Source organism: Petromyzon marinus, chromosome 51, assembly GCF_048934315.1.
Source record: "Petromyzon marinus isolate PM22_M1 ecotype Great Lakes invasive population chromosome 51, UKy_Petmar_22M1.pri1.0, whole genome shotgun sequence".
Taxonomy (NCBI): Eukaryota; Metazoa; Chordata; class Hyperoartia; order Petromyzontiformes; family Petromyzontidae; genus Petromyzon; species Petromyzon marinus.
Window position 1 is genome coordinate 7,465,761 of NC_133717.1, and position 17,920 is coordinate 7,483,680.

General features: G+C 54.5%; 1 protein-coding gene across 2 annotated transcripts in view; it reads left to right on the forward strand.

Moving 5' to 3' along the window:
* The window catches only part of LOC116953319 (metabotropic glutamate receptor 1-like), a 97,414-nt gene that overhangs the window by 22,177 nt on the left and 57,317 nt on the right, over nt 1-17,920 (forward strand). For both annotated transcript variants that reach the window (XM_076074937.1, XM_076074938.1), the window contains exons 3-4: nt 7,341-7,576; nt 10,523-10,769. In XM_076074937.1, coding sequence (XP_075931052.1) covers nt 7,341-7,576; nt 10,523-10,769 — 483 coding nt within the window. The remainder of the gene's footprint in view (nt 1-7,340; nt 7,577-10,522; nt 10,770-17,920) is intronic.

Genomic DNA, 17,920 nt, shown 5'->3' on the forward strand with positions numbered 1-17,920 from the left:
ATTACACCGAGAGACAGAGCGACGAACACGTGGATTGGAGGACATGACGCATAATGAGAGGCATCGCTTATATCTTCATCCAGCAGTGGATAGACAGTGAGGATGACGACGACGGTAAAAGCACCGATAAATTGCAATGCTTTAACTAAGAGTTGTTTTTGGGGTGGGGGGAGGGGGGTGTGATAGAAAAATATATAGCGTCTCTTCCCTCCACTCCCTCCCTCCACTCCCTCCCTCCCTCCACTCCCTCCTCCACTCCCTCCCTCATTAAATCCATCCCTCCCGCCCGCGATGATGACAATTCACGCGCTTATTCATCATCTGCCCGTGAGTCGCTACCAGCAGCACGGAGGGGCCACGAGCGCTCACAGCGCCTCAAACGGGGGCGCGGAACAGATCGCGATGTTCCCGTTGCTGCACGTGTCTCTGTGTGTCTGTGTGTGTGTCTGTGTGTCTGTGTGTCTGTCTGTGTGTCTGTGTGTCTGTGTGTCTGTGTGTGTGTCTGTGTGTCTGTGTGTCTGTCTGTGTCTCTGTGTGTCTGTGTGTGTGTCTGTGTGTCTGTCTGTGTGTCTGTGTGTGTGAGTGCCTGTGTGTGAGTGTCTGTCTGTGTGTGTGTCTGTGTGTGAGTGTGTGTGTGGGGAGCGATAGTGTAGCGGTTAGCGCGCTGCGCTATGAACCTGGCGACCCGGGTTCGATTCCCGCTCACGGCCACCAACACCAGCGTCGATTATCTGAACCGGTCCCGAGCCTCCCCTAGGTCGACTAAGCCTCAAATGAGTACCTGGTTGCGGGGTGTAAACATTGCCACTAGGGAGACAAAGGCGGTCGGGGGTGGTGCTATCCACCCACCCCCTCGTGTACCGTTCCGGCCTTCATAGGTACTTGCTAACAGCACTTGCCCCTACAGTCTGTTAAGGCTATATGGGGGATCTTTGTCTGTGAGTGTCTGTGTTGTGCGTGAGTGTCTGTGTTGTGCGTGAGTGTCTGTGTTGTGCGTGAGTGTCTGTGTTGTGCGTGAGTGTCTGTGTTGTGCGTGAGTGTCTGTGTTGTGCGTGAGTGTCTGTGTTGTGCGTGAGTGTCTGTGTTGTGCGTGAGTGTCTGTGTTGTGCGTGAGTGTCTGTGTCTGTGCGTGAGTGTCTGTGTCTGTGCGTGAGTGTCTGTGTCTGTGCGTGAGTGTCTGTGTCTGTGCGTGAGTGTCTGTGTCTGTGCGTGAGTGTCTGTGTCTGTGCGTGAGTGTCTGTGTCTGTGCGTGAGTGTCTGTGTCTGTGTCTGTGCGTGAGTGTCTGTGTCTGTGCGTGAGTGTCTGTGTCTGTGCGTGAGTGTCTGTGTTGTGCGTGCGTGAGTGTCTGTGTTGTGCGTGCGTGAGTGTCTGTGTTGTGCGTGCGTGAGTGTCTGTGTTGTGCGTGCGTGAGTGTCTGTGTTGTGCGTGCGTGAGTGTCTGTGTTGTGCGTGCGTGAGTGTCTGTGTTGTGCGTGCGTGAGTGTCTGTGTTGTGCGTGAGTGTCTGTGTTGTGCGTGCGTGAGTGTCTGTGTTTGTGCGTGCGTGAGTGTCTGTGTTGTGCGTGCGTGAGTGTCTGTGTTGTGCGTGCGTGAGTGTCTGTGTTGTGCGTGAGTGTCTGTGTTGTGCGTGAGTGTCTGTGTTGTGCGTGAGTGTCTGTGTTGTGCGTGAGTGTCTGTGTTGTGCGTGAGTGTCTGTGTTGTGCGTGAGTGTCTGTGTTGTGCGTGAGTGTCTGTGTTTGTGCGTGAGTGTCTGTGTCTGTGTCTGTGCGTGAGTGTCTGTGTCTGTGTCTGTGCGTGAGTGTCTGTGTCTGTGCGTGAGTGTCTGTGTCTGTGTCTGTGTCTGTGCGTGAGTGTCTGTGCGTGAGTGTCTGTGTCTGTGTCTGTGCGTGAGTGTCTGTGCGTGAGTGTCTGTGTCTGTGTCTGTGCGTGAGTGTCTGTGTCTGTGCGTGAGTGTCTGTGTCTGTGTCTGTGCGTGAGTGTCTGTGTTGTGCGTGCGTGAGTGTCTGTGTTGTGCGTGCGTGAGTGTCTGTGTTGTGCGTGCGTGAGTGTCTGTGTTGTGCGTGAGTGTCTGTGTTGTGCGTGCGTGAGTGTCTGTGTTGTGCGTGCGTGAGTGTCTGTGTTGTGCGTGCGTGAGTGTCTGTGTTGTGCGTGAGTGTCTGTGTTGTGCGTGAGTGTCTGTGTTGTGCGTGAGTGTCTGTGTTGTGCGTGAGTGTCTGTGTTGTGCGTGAGTGTCTGTGTTGTGCGTGAGTGTCTGTGTTGTGCGTGAGTGTCTGTGTTTGTGCGTGAGTGTCTGTGTCTGTGTCTGTGCGTGAGTGTCTGTGTCTGTGTCTGTGCGTGAGTGTCTGTGTCTGTGCGTGAGTGTCTGTGTCTGTGTCTGTGTCTGTGCGTGAGTGTCTGTGCGTGAGTGTCTGTGTCTGTGTCTGTGCGTGAGTGTCTGTGCGTGAGTGTCTGTGTCTGTGCGTGAGTGTCTGTGTCTGTGTCTGTGCGTGAGTGTCTGTGTCTGTGCGTGAGTGTCTGTGTCTGTGCGTGAGTGTCTGTGTCTGTGTCTGTGCGTGAGTGTCTGTGCGTGAGTGTCTGTGTCTGTGCGTGAGTGTCTGTGTCTGTGCGTGAGTGTCTGTGTCTGTGCGTGAGTGTCTGTGTCTGTGCGTGAGTGTCTGTGTCTGTGCGTGAGTGTCTGTGTCTGTGTCTGTGCGTGAGTGTCTGTGTTGTGTGTGAGTGTCTGTGTTGTGCGTGAGTGTCTGTGTTGTGCGTGAGTGTCTGTGTCTGTGCGTGAGTGTCTGTGCGTGAGTGTCTGTGTCTGTGCGTGAGTGTCTGTGTTGTGTGTGAGTGTCTGTGTTGTGCGTGAGTGTCTGTGTTGTGCGTGAGTGTCTGTGTCTGTGCGTGAGTGTCTGTGCGTGAGTGTCTGTGTCTGTGCGTGAGTGTCTGTGTCTGTGCGTGAGTGTCTGTGTCTGTGCGTGAGTGTCTGTGTCTGTGTCTGTGCGTGAGTGTCTGTGTCTGTGCGTGAGTGTCTGTGTCTGTGTCTGTGCGTGAGTGTCTGTGTCTGTGCGTGAGTGTCTGTGTCTGTGCGTGAGTGTCTGTGTCTGTGTCTGTGCGTGAGTGTCTGTGTCTGTGCGTGAGTGTCTGTGTCTGTGCGTGAGTGTCTGTGTCTGTGTCTGTGCGTGAGTGTCTGTGTCTGTGTCTGTGCGTGAGTGTCTGTGTCTGTGCGTGAGTGTCTGTGTCTGTGCGTGAGTGTCTGTGTCTGTGCGTGAGTGTCTGTGTCTGTGCGTGAGTGTCTGTGCGTGAGTGTCTGTGCGTGTGTGTCTGTGCGTGAGTGTCTGTGCGTGAGTGTCTTTGTCTGCCTGTGTCTGTGTGTGAGTGTCTGTGTGTGAGTGTCTGTCTGTGTGTCTACGTTTGTCTTTGTCTGCCTGTGTCTGTGTGTGTGTCTGTCTGTGAGTGTGTGTGACCGTGAGCAGAGGGTCGACCACGTAGTTCGTGAAGCCTTCGATGGCTGTACAGATACAATGAAAGGCTGATCAATGCCCGTGTGCGGTCAAGGGATGGCTCCCTATTGGTCAGCCACGTTATGTATGCCGATTATCTGGTAATTGCTGCTCACTCATAGGAGGAATTGGAGGCGCTGCTGCTGAACCTGGAGCTTGCCACTAAGAGGTGGGGTCTTACCATCAGCCCCACCAAAACTAAGCACCTGCCTGGGTATTTTGTACTATCGGACACTCTACCCCCACAACTCCCAATTGGTGTTGGGGCAGTTGTGGAGAGAGAGAAGAGTTTCCCATACCTGGCCAGTGTGCTCGTGACTGGCTCCGGTTTGACAGCAGAGGTCTCACTCTGAATCAGTTAAGCAGCATTATTTTTTGATCGGTCTTCTCGGCCACGGTCATTCCCTCACTTCTCCACGCTTGCGAAACATGGACCCCCTAATGGAACATCTTCGCCAGGTAGAAACATTTAGGCTGGCCTAAATTTTCCAGTCTGTTTAGGCTATACGGGGGATCTTCGCCTTTGTGTGCTCAGGATATTTATTTAATTGTGAATGACTCAATGCGACCATGTTCAGAGTATTTACGTGTTTATTTATTTTCCAATTTATATAATTTATATCCTGCACGTGAGTTCTGTGAAACCGCTCAGATAGAAGCTTTTAGTATCCAGGAGACACGCTTGATCACTCTATCACTATCCTCGTGGCTTGAATAATAATAACAATACGAAATAACATCAGTGCCAATTATTTATCCAGGGGCAGCCTCACCGAGTCTCAGGAGCGCGCTAACCGCTGCGCCACCGCTCCCTGTAGATGCTAGAGCCAAACTCAATACAGATGAAAGTAGGATGTAGACGGTTCTTAACTCCAGTTCACACCCCTGAGCCGAATGATGAAAATGCCACATTCCTATGGCGGGATGAGGTGGAGCGCAGGGGGGGGGGGGGGAGGGGGTCTATCCATAGTACAGTTCACAAAGTGGTATCTTGTTTTATCGACCCCCCCCCCCCGAGGAATGATGGGCTGAATCAACCACGCTATCGGGATTTCAAAGTCGCAACATTTCACTTTGCGATCCACTCGCAAATTTGTGGAATAATCACATTCATCATATTTGTATCGATTGTATGCATGTTGAACTTCTGTCGCATCGTACGTAGCAGAATCAATAATTGTACTGGAGGAATCCGATGAGCTATTGAACTATATTTTTGTAAACAGATGTCCAGTAGGGGCACGGGGTCAGAACGTCACAACAACAAACAATACAAAGCCCCGATAGGGTGGCAAAGTTTAGCAAAGGTAACCAAATCACTTTAAAAATATTTATATATATTTTTTATCTTACCAGGTAAATCCCACTGAGCTATTAGCTTATTTTTCAGAAGCGACCTGGCCACAAATGATAGCTCAGCAAAGTGGCTTATCACGTGGCCATTTTTGCAGCCGTACCCGGGGAGTTGAGTTAAGGATGTCCCGGATGGGAGACGATAAAGGAACGGGAGAGGGAAGGTTGAGGAATTAGAGGACAAGGATGGAGTAGTGGAGAGACGGGAGCACAGGGGTGAGGAGAAGTGGGGAGAGGTGAGGAGAGGTGAGGAGGTGGAGGCTACACTGGGGGCCCGACGCTGCTGCTTCTGCAGGGAGGAGCGGCGTCTGTTTTCACAGGGGGCGGGGAGAGGGGAGGGGACTCGGAGTAAGGGCGTGGCCACACGGAAGTCACGTGGTCTACGGGAGAATCGACAACGTTCCTCTGCGCGTCTCTTTTAGCCAACCAACTCCAGTCCCGGCCCAGAGGGTTCGCTATGCCCGCACCGCCCTGCCTGGCCCCGGTGCCACCGTCGCCATATCCCTCCGCCCCCTCCCCCACCCCTTCTCCTCCCTGCCCCTCTCCCCATCCTCCTACCCCCTCCCTGCCCTACCCTCGAACCTGCCGGGCACAACCACGACATCGCCCGTTCTCACGCTCACCGGGCGCATCGCCCACAATTACTCCCCTCCCTCCCTGTCTCCCTCTCGTCCGACACCCCGCGTTCGCTCACCCTCCGTCTCGCGTTGCCTTGGCGCACAACGACAACAACAACAACAGAAAGTGTTTCTCAGGAGTGGCTATTAATTCCCCTTCAACAACAACAACTGGAATTCTCCACGAAGTGGCGGTGACGTCCCCACGGCGCCCGTGCCAGGCTAGGTGCACGTTAAGACCACGTGGAGTGTCGAACGCCCGCTGGCAGGTCACGGAATAAACCCTGCAGGTGCCATCGGTGGTCGACTGAGATGACGGGTCGATGCAGCACCACCACCACAACCTGTGCCAACCTTCCCCGTACACACACCAATACTAACACCCCGCCATTCTACACTGACGGTGACGGTACCACGCGACTGTGCCAGGCTAGGTCCATACAACAAAAAATTCAACTATTACTACGTGTGCCGAAGGCTCGCTGCTGACAGGAGGTCGCGTGACAGACCCCCTGGTGCCACGGGTTCCCCTTGACCTGAGGAGGTTGGCAGATGCGCCCAGATGCGCTTCAAACTGTGCCGACTCCGCTCGTTCTTGCGAGCGTCGCTCCTCCACATCGCACACGACTGCTACTGCCCTGACACCCCGCACGACACAATCGCAAAGTATGTTGCTACCTCGGACACCCTGCCCATTCGCCGCTTTACACGATCCGGGATTATCTAACACCAAAGGCATTGATCCCCCGTATAGGCACAGCAAACTATTGGGGCAAGTGCTGTGAGCGAGCAACGTTGAATACATCCCCGCACGGTACACGAGCGGGAAGTTGTCGGTCAGCACCGCACCCGGCCGCCTTTGTCTCCCTAATGGTACCAGGAAGTCATGAGTGACTGAGTCGACCCAGATGAGGCTTGGGACTGAGTAACATAATCGTCACTTGTGGTGGTGGTGGCTCTGAGCGGGAATCGAATTCGTTGTCTCCGGCATCGCTCCCGGCACTGCACACACGCACACACCCTGCACACACACACCCTGCACACACACACACCCTGCACACACACCCCGCTCACACACACATCCTGCACACACACACACCCTGCAAATACACACCATGCACACACACACCCCGGACACACACACACCGCACACACACACACATCCTGCACACACACACACCCTGCACACACACCCCGCACACACACACCCCGCACACACACACACACACCCCACACACACACTGCACACACACACACATCCTGCACACACACACCCTGCACACACACACACCCCGCGCACACACACACACCCCGCACACACACACACCCTGCACACACACACCCTGCACACACACACACCCTGCACACACACATCCTGCACACACACACCCTGCACACACACACACCCCGCGCACACACACACACCCCGCACACACACACACCCTGCACACACACACCCTGCACACACACACACCCTGCACACACACACACACACCCCGTACACACACACATCCTGCACACACACACACCCTGCACACACACACACACCCTGCACACACACACACCCTGCACACACACACACACACCCCGTACACACACACACCCTGCACACACACACACCCCGCACACACACACACACACAGCCCACACACACACACACTGCACACACACACACATCCTGCACACACACACCCTGCACACACACACACACCCCGCGCACACACACACACCCCGCACACACACACCCTGCACACACACACCCTGCACACACACACACCCTGCACACACACACACACCCCGTACACACACACATCCTGCACACACACACACCCCGCACACAGCCCGATTCTTCACCCCCTCCCCACTCTGCCCTCCCCCCCACCATAACACAGTGACGGCTGGGCTGACCGCAAGGAGGTGATCGCGGGGTACGAGAAAGAGGCGGTGGGTGGCATCACCATCAAGCTGCGCTCGGCCGACGTGGCGTGGTTCGACGACTACTACCTGAAGCTGCAGCTGCGGAACAACGCGCGGAACCCCTGGTTCCCCGAGTTCTGGCAGCATCGGTTCCAGTGCCGCCTCTGGGGTAGCCCGCAGGAGAACAGAGCTTACAAGCGCAACTGCACGGGTAACCAGTGGACAAAGAACCCCCCCCCCTCCCCCGTATAGCCTTGTAAGACTGTTCATAGTTCATAGTTTAGTTCATAGTTTTCATTTATGTTGGTATAGCCCTGTGAGCCATTCGGCTCTTGAATCGGGTGCAACCGCAACAACAAAAAAACATGAACAAGAAAACATCTTAAAGTGATTTTGTGACTGTGCAAACAGAAGATACAGGAAAAAAAACCCATCAAAATATTCCTGAAATAGCACCGTACACCAACGCTGTGTGCAAAAATCCCAGTGGGATGCAAGTCAAACAACAACAACAACAACCACAAGACAACTAAAATTAAGGTCATCAGTCTAACTCCGTACTACAATAAACAAAAATATGGCCAAAACAAAAAAAAAAAACTTGTCGAAATCACCAAAATAAAAGCCATAAATGCAATGTAACAGTGATCATAGGGACTGTGACCGAATTTTTAACAATAAACTACATAAATAAATTATAACACCAAAATCTAGGGCCATAATTTAGGCCACTGAATAGCAGTGGCAGCTAGGGTTGTACAACTCCTCTAGAGCAGTTTTGAGTGAAGATCTCATGTAGGGGCAAGTGCTGTTAGCGAGCACCTATGAAGGCCGGAACGGTACAAGAGAGGGGGGGTGGGTGGCCAGCACCACAGCCGACCGCCTTTGTCTCCCCAGTGGAGATGTTTACTACACACCGCACCAGGTATTCGTTTGAGGCTGAGTTTGACTTAGGGGAGGCCCAGGACCGGTTCAGATAATCGTCACTGGTGTTGGCCGTGAGCGGGAGTCGAACCCGGATCTTCGGGTTCATAGCGCAGCGCGCTAACCGCTGCACCACCGCTCCCCACCAGAGGAAGGGGGAGGAGGGACGGGGGGTTGAGGTGGCACGGGTGAGCGGGGAGGGCAGATATTAACTACCTCGCCTGGTATACAGGAGGTCGTGGGTTCGATCCCGACCCTGACGCCTGCTGTAGATTTGGAATTTGCGTGTCTCTCTCCCCGTGCTTGTGAGATATGTTAACTACCTCGCCTGGTATACAGGAGGTCGTGGGTTCCATCCTGACCTTGACGTCCACTGTGAGGATTTTTCTCCGGGTCCTCGAGTTTTCTCCTCCGCATTTCGAATCAAGGTCACGCGTTTGGAGCTTTGGGTTTCTTTTCATTTCCACGCCATGATGATAAGCAACTTCGTTGAGCTATCATTTGTGATAGCCAGGTCGCTTCTGAAGAAAGAGCTATATAGCTCAGTTGCGAAGTGTCAACGGCTCGCTGACCGGCGGTCATAGGACAGACCCTGCAGGTGCCATGGGTTGACTGGGATGATTGGCCGATGCCATCGGTTATTGGCAAGTGCACTCAGATGTATATGCTCTCGTACCACATCATTCCATCTCTTTTCTAGCTCATGCCGCGTGCGTTTAGACCCCTCTATCCGGCCGAACAGAAGCTACTTTGGGTACGCGGTGGCCTGAGTATGCGGGCGACATGACCCAGCCAACAAACTCACCACCACTCACACACACACCCCGCTCATACTCACACACCACCACCACACACATACTCTCACCACCACTCACACTCTCACTACCGCCCACACACACACCGCCACTCACACTCTCACTACCGCTCACACACACACCCCGCTCATACTCACACACACCACCACCACCACACACATACTCTCACCACCACTCACACTCTCACTACCGCCCACACACACACCACCACTCACACTCTCACTACCGCTCACACACACACCCTGCTCATACTCACACACACCACCACCACACACATACTCTCACCACCACTCACACTCTCACTACCGCTCACACACACACCACCACTCACACTCTCACTACCGCTCACACACACACCCCGCTCATACTCACATACACCACCACCACACACATACTCTCACCACCACTCACACTCTCACTACCGCCCACACACACACCGCCACTCACACTCTCACTACCGCTCACACACACACCCCGCTCATACTCACACACACCACCACCACCACACACATACTCTCACCACCACTCACACTCTCATTACCGCCCACACACACACCACCACTCACACTCTCACCACCACTCACACACACACCCCGCTCATACTCACACACACCACCACCACACACATACTCTCACCACCACTCACACTCTCACTACCGCCCACACACACACCGCCACTCACACTCTCACTACCGCTCACACACACACCACCACTCACATACAACAACAACAACAACCGCCATTCGCCACGAAGTTGCGGTGACGTCACCACTACGCTTGTGCCAGGCTATGTGCACCTTGAGGCCACGTGAAGTGTCGACACTTCACTCACATACTCTCACTACCGCTCACACACACCACCACTCACAAACTCACCACCGCTCACACACACCACCACTCACACACTCTCATCGCCACTCACACCCTCACCACAACTCACACTCTGACCACCGCTTACACTCACCACCGCTCACACTCACCACCGCTCACCCACTCACCACCGCTCACCCACTCACCACCGCTCACACTCTCACCACCGCTCACCCACTCACCACCGCTCACCCACTCACCACCGCTCACACTCTCACCACCACTCACACTCTCACCACAACTCACACTCTGACCACCGCTTACACTCACCACCGCTCACACTCACCACCGCTCACCCACTCACCATCGCTCACACTCTCACCATCGCTCACACTCTCACCACCGCTCGCACTCTCACCACAACTCACACTGACCACCGCTTACACTCACCACCGCTCACACTCACCACCGCTCACCCACTCACCACAGCTCACACTCACCACCGCTCACCCACTCACCACCGCTCACCCACTCACCACCGCTCACCCACTCACCACCGCTCGCACCCTCACACTCCGCTCACCCACTCGCGCCGTGTCGTCCACCAGGCAACGAGAACCTGCAGACCAACTACGTGCAGGACAGCAAGATGGGCTTCGTGATCAACGCCATATACGCGATGGCCCACGGCCTCCACCGCATGCAGAGGTCACTCTGCGGTGGCCACCTGGGCCTGTGCGCGGCCATGCGGCCCGTGGACGGCAGCGCCCTCCTCGACTTCCTCATGCGCACACAGTTCCGCGGCGTCTCCGACGAGGACATTCGCTTCGACGCGAACGGAGACGCGCCGGGCAGGTGAGGCCGGTGGCGTGTGGTGCTGAGGGCCGGGGGGGGGGGGGGGGTTCTGTTCCGTCTTCATTTGGTCTCGTATAGCCCCTTGATGATGTAGTTGCAGAGCGACGTCTGCAATGTCGCACTCAAGGTGCTCAAGACCCAGGTAACCGCGTTAGGAGCCGGGGGGGGGGGGGGGAGGGAGTCGTAGGTGTTTCGTCACCATCGCCGCGATGTCTCCTTCGTCGTCTTTGTGCATCTCAGGGCATTGCTTCGTTAACGCGTCGCACTCTGGTCTGTTCGGAACGATCGCAGTCACGGCACACCGCTGCTGAAGAGTTTTTAATTTTACATGAGCGCATCATGATCTGCTGCTGCCATGGTTCGTGTAGTGGATGCGGCTTTGCGCGGACCACGAACTTCGTGGAAGATCAAAAAACGAGGGAATGTCTGCGTTGGGTCTATTGCGTGGCACCCTGCCCAGTGGACCTTCGACGCTTCGACGGTGCATTGAAAACTATTTTCTCGACAGCAGTGGTTCTTCATTGCAAGGCCCGCGTGCCACTGAAGGTCCCTGGTGACATTTAGTGCGGCCAGCGACAATGCACAACACTCCCCATCATCATCATCATCATCATCGTGCTGCTGTCAAACCCAACAATGGTTTCAAATGTGTAGCGGCCCTCACACTGATCATGTCTTATCGGCGAAGGTGACACCTCCCCCCTCCACCCACCAAACATCAGTGGAGAAGACTGCTCTCAATTGAAAACACATTTCTTTACAACAGCTTTTTGTGCGTTAGTTTGTTGTCCTTCCGCCGCGCCTCCGATTTAGCGCGGTTGGCTACGTCCCGTGCGAAAATAATTTCAACAGACGGTACACATGAAATGTAACGACTGCGGATACACCACTGTAGAGGCTTCTTCTTAATTTATATCGCGCCCACCACACGACTACGACTCGGTAGCACCGGACATAACGCTGACTGTCTAGCGACGACAGCCAGGACCCCGATCCCCCACGACAGCCCCGAACCTCGCTTGTCCCTGCCTTTTTATTCCCCCAGCGTGGCCATGCTCCGCCCCTGGCCACGCCCCTCTTCTCGAACTCTCTCGCGGGTTCCAGGAGCTTCCAGGTCCCGTGGTCCCCCCTTGTGGTCGCTCGCGTGTACGCTCACTTCTCTCGTTCTTATTCTGTTCCCACATCCCGTAATTATCACCATCGGCCGCTAGTCGACGCACTGTCTCTACACATCCGTACGCGGCCTTGAAGTGCACCTAGCATGGCACACGCGCCGCGGTGACGTCACCGCCACTTTAGCGGTGAATAGCGGTTGTCGTTGTCGTTGTTGTCGTCGTTGTTGCTGCCGTGGGACTCCATCCTATTCGTGGCCGTGATGCTGGCTGCAGCAGCGATGTGGTTCAGGAGCTCCATGCCAATGTCGAGGTGCCGCTGCTGCTGCTGCTGCTGCTGCTGCTCGCCACGACGAGAGGGCTTCAGCAGACAGAGAGGAGCTCGCGTCGTGTCGCTGTTCAACGTTATCGTAGCTGTGTTCACGTCGGCAGATTCGTGCGTGACTATTCACCAACGACTCTCATGTGTACGATGTGATGTCACGCGTTTATCGGTCACCCCATGTAACCCCTGGGACATCGCCACGCACCTCCAGGAGTCCCCGGTTGAGAATCATTGGTGTAGTGTATAGTAGTGTATAGTGTAGTGTATAGTAGTGTAGTGTATAGTAGTGTAGTGTATTATGTAGTTTATAGTAGTGTCATCTATAGTGTAGTGTATAGCAGTGTAGTGCATAGTGTAGTGTATAATAGTGTAGTGTATAGTGTAGTCTAGTATAGTATAGATTAGTGTCATGTAGTGTATAGTGTAGTGTATAGTAGTGTAGTGTATAGTGTAGTCTATAGCAGTGTATATTGTATTGTATAGTGTAGTCTATAGTAGTGTCGTGTATAGTAGTTTAGTGTCTCGTGTAGTGTTCAGTAGTGTATTGTATATTGTAGTGTATAGTGTAATACAGTATGTATTTAATGACTCACATGTACGATATGATTTAACACATTTATAAATCACCGCACATAACTCCTGGGACATTGCCACGCACCCTCGGTAGAGAGCCACTGAGGTTCGAGGTCACTCGCAAGGAAGTTGCCAGGAGCCGTTCAATGATCACTCGCCACTGATGTTAGCCGTGGCAGAGAATCACTCCCTACAACGAACACGCAACAACAACGGCCGCCGTTCGCTAAGTGGCGGAGACGTCACCGCGGCGCTTGTGCCAGGCTAGGTGCACCCTGAGGACACATGAAGTGTGGATGGCTTGCTGGCAGGAGGAGGTCACGGGACAGACCCAGGTGCCATGAGTTCACTGATTGAGATGATGCACCAGCTGTGCTGGCCACTGTGCCAAATTGTTGCGCTTTAGTCTCCCGGCGCTCCGCTCGTTGTTGTGAGCGTCGTTCCGCTGTGTTGTTGCAGCGTCGCTTCACGAGCCTCCTCCACAGAGGCCGATCTTGACACCGCTGGTACCGGTCATCGGCAAGTCCACTCAGCTCCACATCCTTCCACGCGCAGAGATGAACGCACGCGCGCGTGTGCACATGCATTTACAGGGGATTAGTGAAGAGTAAGAGGCTAACGCATTATGCGTGCACGCAATGCACTGAACATCAACAACAGTAGCCTACGTCACCGCGCAGCGCTTGTGCCAGGCTAGGTACACTTTGAGGTCACGTGAAGCGCAGGCTTGGTTGTTTGGAGGGAGCTCACGGGTCCAGATCCCAGCTGCTATGGGTGAAGCGAGATTATTGGTTAGGGAGGAAGATGCTCACAGACACAAAGACAAAGATGCCCCCGCATAGCCTTAACAGACTGTTGAGGAAAGTGCTGTTAGCGAGCACCTACGAAGGCCGGCACGGCACAAACATGCGGTGGGTGGGCCTACACCACGCCGGGCCGCCTTTGTCTCCCCAGTGCTGGTCTTAGCACACACCGCTCTAGGTACTCATTTAAGGCTGAGTCTGATACTCGCTGTCACTGTTATTTGGTCGAGAGCGGGAATTGCTCATACACACAGCACAAAGTTAAAAGTACCCCCACCTCCCGTATAGCCTTAACAGACTGTCGGGGCAAGCGTTGTTCGCGGCACGCGAGTGGGTGGGTGACACGCACGCCCACTGCACCACGAAGCGAACACACGCGCGTGTAGGAGGACGAGGTAAGTGCATACATACGTTGTAATCTTTTTGGCCTTAAGGGATAAACCCACGGCATTACCCCTCACAATCTGTGCCGCGAAGAACGGCAATCCCCACCCAATTTGATTTGCCGGCCGCTTTAGACGAACGCAGCGATAAGAGCAAACGAAGAGCGGGAGAGGTGGGGAGAGCGAGGGTGAGCGAGGACGTGTGGGGCCAGAGATGGAGAGAGAAGGGAGAGATGGAGAGAGAGAGAGAGGGAGAGGGGGAGAGAGACAGAGGGGGAGAGACTTGTTGACTTTTAAACAACGTTTATTGCCGCCAGCAGCAACAGCACCGGAGGCGATTCCGATACGAAGTACACAAAGTCACCAGCAACACAAATAACAAACAACAAAGTCACGTGGTGGTGGTCATCGCGCGCGCCACGGCGACGAGCGAGCATTTCAGGAGGTGAACACGTGGGTGCCGTCCACGCTGGTACAGAGAGCCCTCGCGGCCCCCGAGAGGGGGAGACAGATGGAGGGGGGGGGGGGTAGAGAGAGAGGGGGTAGAAAGAGAGAGATGGAGAGAGAGAGAGAGGGGGTAGAGACAGCAGCAATAGCCCTGGAGCCGCTTCCGATACGGGATCACCAACATCGAGTAGGGCAACGTCACAATGGCAACACGCGTCACGTGCTCCAGGCCGCCACGTGCCAGTGCAAGCACCGCGCAGTCACGCGCGTCGCCCGCGTGACGTTAACTCGGCAGAGAGAAAAAAACATTAAAAATATGTACATAGAAAACAGGGGGAACATCGGCATAGAGTAGGAAGAGAGGGGGTAGAGAGAGAGGGAAGGGGTAAGAAGGAGGAGAGCAGAGCGTGACATCGTTGTGAAATCTTTCATTTAAACGGGGGGGGGGGGAGGGGCACATAAAGCAAATCATTGGAAAAACAAAACAAAAACAACGAAATCACAAACGAAGCAAAGTGCCGAATACACCGAGCATCTTCTTGATTCCTCGGATCGTAAAATAAAGAGAGAGATAGAGAGACAGAGAGACACACACAGAGAGAGAGAGAGTGGAGATGTAAATGTCTCACTAGGGCTTCTGCACGTCGGAAGCCAAACCGGACACGTCTGTGCCTGAGACAAGGCGCCGTGTGTGTTGAACTTCTTACGCACCGTACGTAGCCGGCTACCCGCGGATTGCTTCACCGTACGGCGCGGAATACGTTCAACCTACCTTGAGCATGCACAAACAACAACAACAACAACAACCGACATTCGCCACTAAGTGGTGGTGACGTCACCACGGCGCTTGTGCCAGGCCATGTGCACCTTGAGGCCACGTGAAGTGTCGAACGCCCGCTGGCAGGAGGTCACGGGGCAGACCCAGGTGCCACGGGTCGACTGATTGAGATGACTGGCTGATGCACCACCTGTGCCCCCTACTGTGCCAACCTGCTGTGCTTTAGCCACCCAGCGCTCCGCTTGTTGTTGTGAGCGTCGCGCCTCCGCCCTCCATTGTTGTTGGAGGGCGACTGCCTCCAACTGCCCAGTAGTGTCCTTCACGAGCCTCCTCCACAGAGGCCGATCTTGACACCGCTGGTACCAGTCATCGGCAAGTCCACTCAGCTCCACGTCCTCTATACCACAGCACTCCATCTCTTGTCTAGCCCATGCCGAGCTCGTTTAGCCCCCTCGATCCGGCCGAACAGAAGCTGTTTCGGCATGCGGTGGCTGGGCATGTGGGCTACATGACCCAGCCAACGCAGCCTTGCCTGCCGGAGGAGCTCACCGATGGGACCTTGCCCAGATCTTTCAAGGATTTGGGAGCTCCTCACACAATCCAGCCTAGTTAAACCCAGGATGGATCGTAGGCAGGCCAGCCTAAATGTTTCCAACCGGTGAAGATGCTCCATTAAGGGGGTGCACGTTTCGCAAGCGTAGAGAAGGGAGGCAATGACCGTGGCCGAGAAGACCTGAAGCTGAGTGCGGTATGATGGTATCATAGGCCTTGACCAGGTCAATGAAGCAGAGATGTAGGTCTTGTTGGAATTCCCTACACCTCTGCTGTAACAGACGGGCAGAAAATATGGCATCTGTGCAGGACCGCCCTTTCCTGAAACCGCATTGGAGCTCCGCAAGCCTCTCCTCAGCGTGTCTGGCAAGGCGATGTTGAATAATCCTTGCCAGGACCTTTCCCGGCACACTGAGGAGTGAGATGCCCCTGTAGCTGTTACAGTCTGTGTGGTCCCCTGGTGGGGGACCACCAGGGCATCCTTCTAATCCTGCGGAACCCGTCCATTGGTCCAGACTGTTGTTATGATGTCATATAGGGCAGTCTGTGCACAAACGCCACCCTCCCTCAGCATTTCGCTTGGGAGATCATCTCTGCCCGGTGCCTTTCCTGGTCTCAGACTCCGGATCGCCTTCAGTACTTCCTCAACAGATGGCACCTCAGCCAGCCACTCACAGGGGGTGACTTCTTCCAATATTTGAGGCACCGCAGCCTCAGCAGGGTCATCCCCACTTTGTGCCACGATGTTTTCCTGGCTGAGGGGTTTCCCCTCCTCCAGGACCTCACAGAAATGCTCAGCAAATCTACAAACCTGTTCCTGGGGGTCGGAGAATGGAACACCGTTTTTTCCCCTAATGATGGTAATAGGTGTGGTGCTGCAGGTTACTTTTTTGATGGAGTTAAATAGAGATTTGTGATCGCGGGCCAATGAGGCAGATTCCATCTCCTCAGCAACCCGCGACCACCACTCATCCTTGCAGCGCCTCATAGGTCTCCGAACCTCCGAGCGAAGGCTGCGGTAAGCCTCCTCATTCTCTGACGTGGGATTCTGTAGCCGATGACAGTAGGCCTGTCGCTTTTTCTCAACTATCCTGAACACCTCCTCTGTCAGCCTGGGTCCCTGGGGAGGTCTGGACCGCGTACCCAAAGCAGCCATTGCAGCTGCATGAGTCACAATCCTAAACCTCGCCCATTTACCCTCGACATCAGGAGTGGGGGTCGATGCCAACCCCAGCCGCAGGCGATGATGAAATTCTCGCTTGCAACTTTCATCAGCTAACTGAGACTAGACCACTTTAGGTTGGAATGGGGTCCTGGATGTACACCCACCACCGGAGTGGAAGAATGGCAGGCGCATCTCACAGATGACACGTCTATGGTCAGAGGGCAGATCAGCTCCACGGTAGGTCCTGGTGTCAAGGACATGGGCTCGCATCCGCTGGTCCATCACTATGTAGTCCAGCAGATGTTCTTGCTTGCACCCGGCATGCATCCATGGTGTTGTGTGGATGCGCCGATGCCAGAACAATGTGTTGATAATTACAATCCCATGGGCTGCACAAAAATCTAGCAGCCTCCTACCGTTATTATTGAGCTGATCTGGCCCATGCCCTCCAATCACTCCAGACCAGGTGCCAGCATCATGACCAACTCGGGCAATGAAGTCACCCAACAAGATGACTCTATCCCGAGGGGTCACTTTTGCCAGCACTTGTGACAGAAGGTCATAGAAGGCATTTGAATCGTTGGCTATGCCTGCATCCCTCCACGGATGTTCGTCTTCGGTGGGGGCATAAGTAACCACGACCACCACTCCTCGCCTCCGGTTGATGGGAAGGCGAGCCCAAAGTAGCCTGGGGCTTACAGCTTCCCACACCTCACCGCCACACTCCCTCACCCCTTCATTCTTTTGTTCAAAAGAAGATCCACACCCTGTTGTTTGGCAGTCTGCCCCGAGAAGCGGACTGTCCATCCCTCATGGTGGCAGGAGCCAGAACCGGTCCACCAGACCTCCTGAATGCCACAGAGATCCAGGCGGTACCGGTCCAGCTCCCGACAGAGGAGTGGCAGCCTCTCCTCCGCAGTGAGCGTTCGAACATTCCACGTGGCCACACGAAGTGGATTTTCGTTGTTTCTGGAGGAGCCCCGAGGGTAGAGATTCAATCTCCTGGCTCCGCC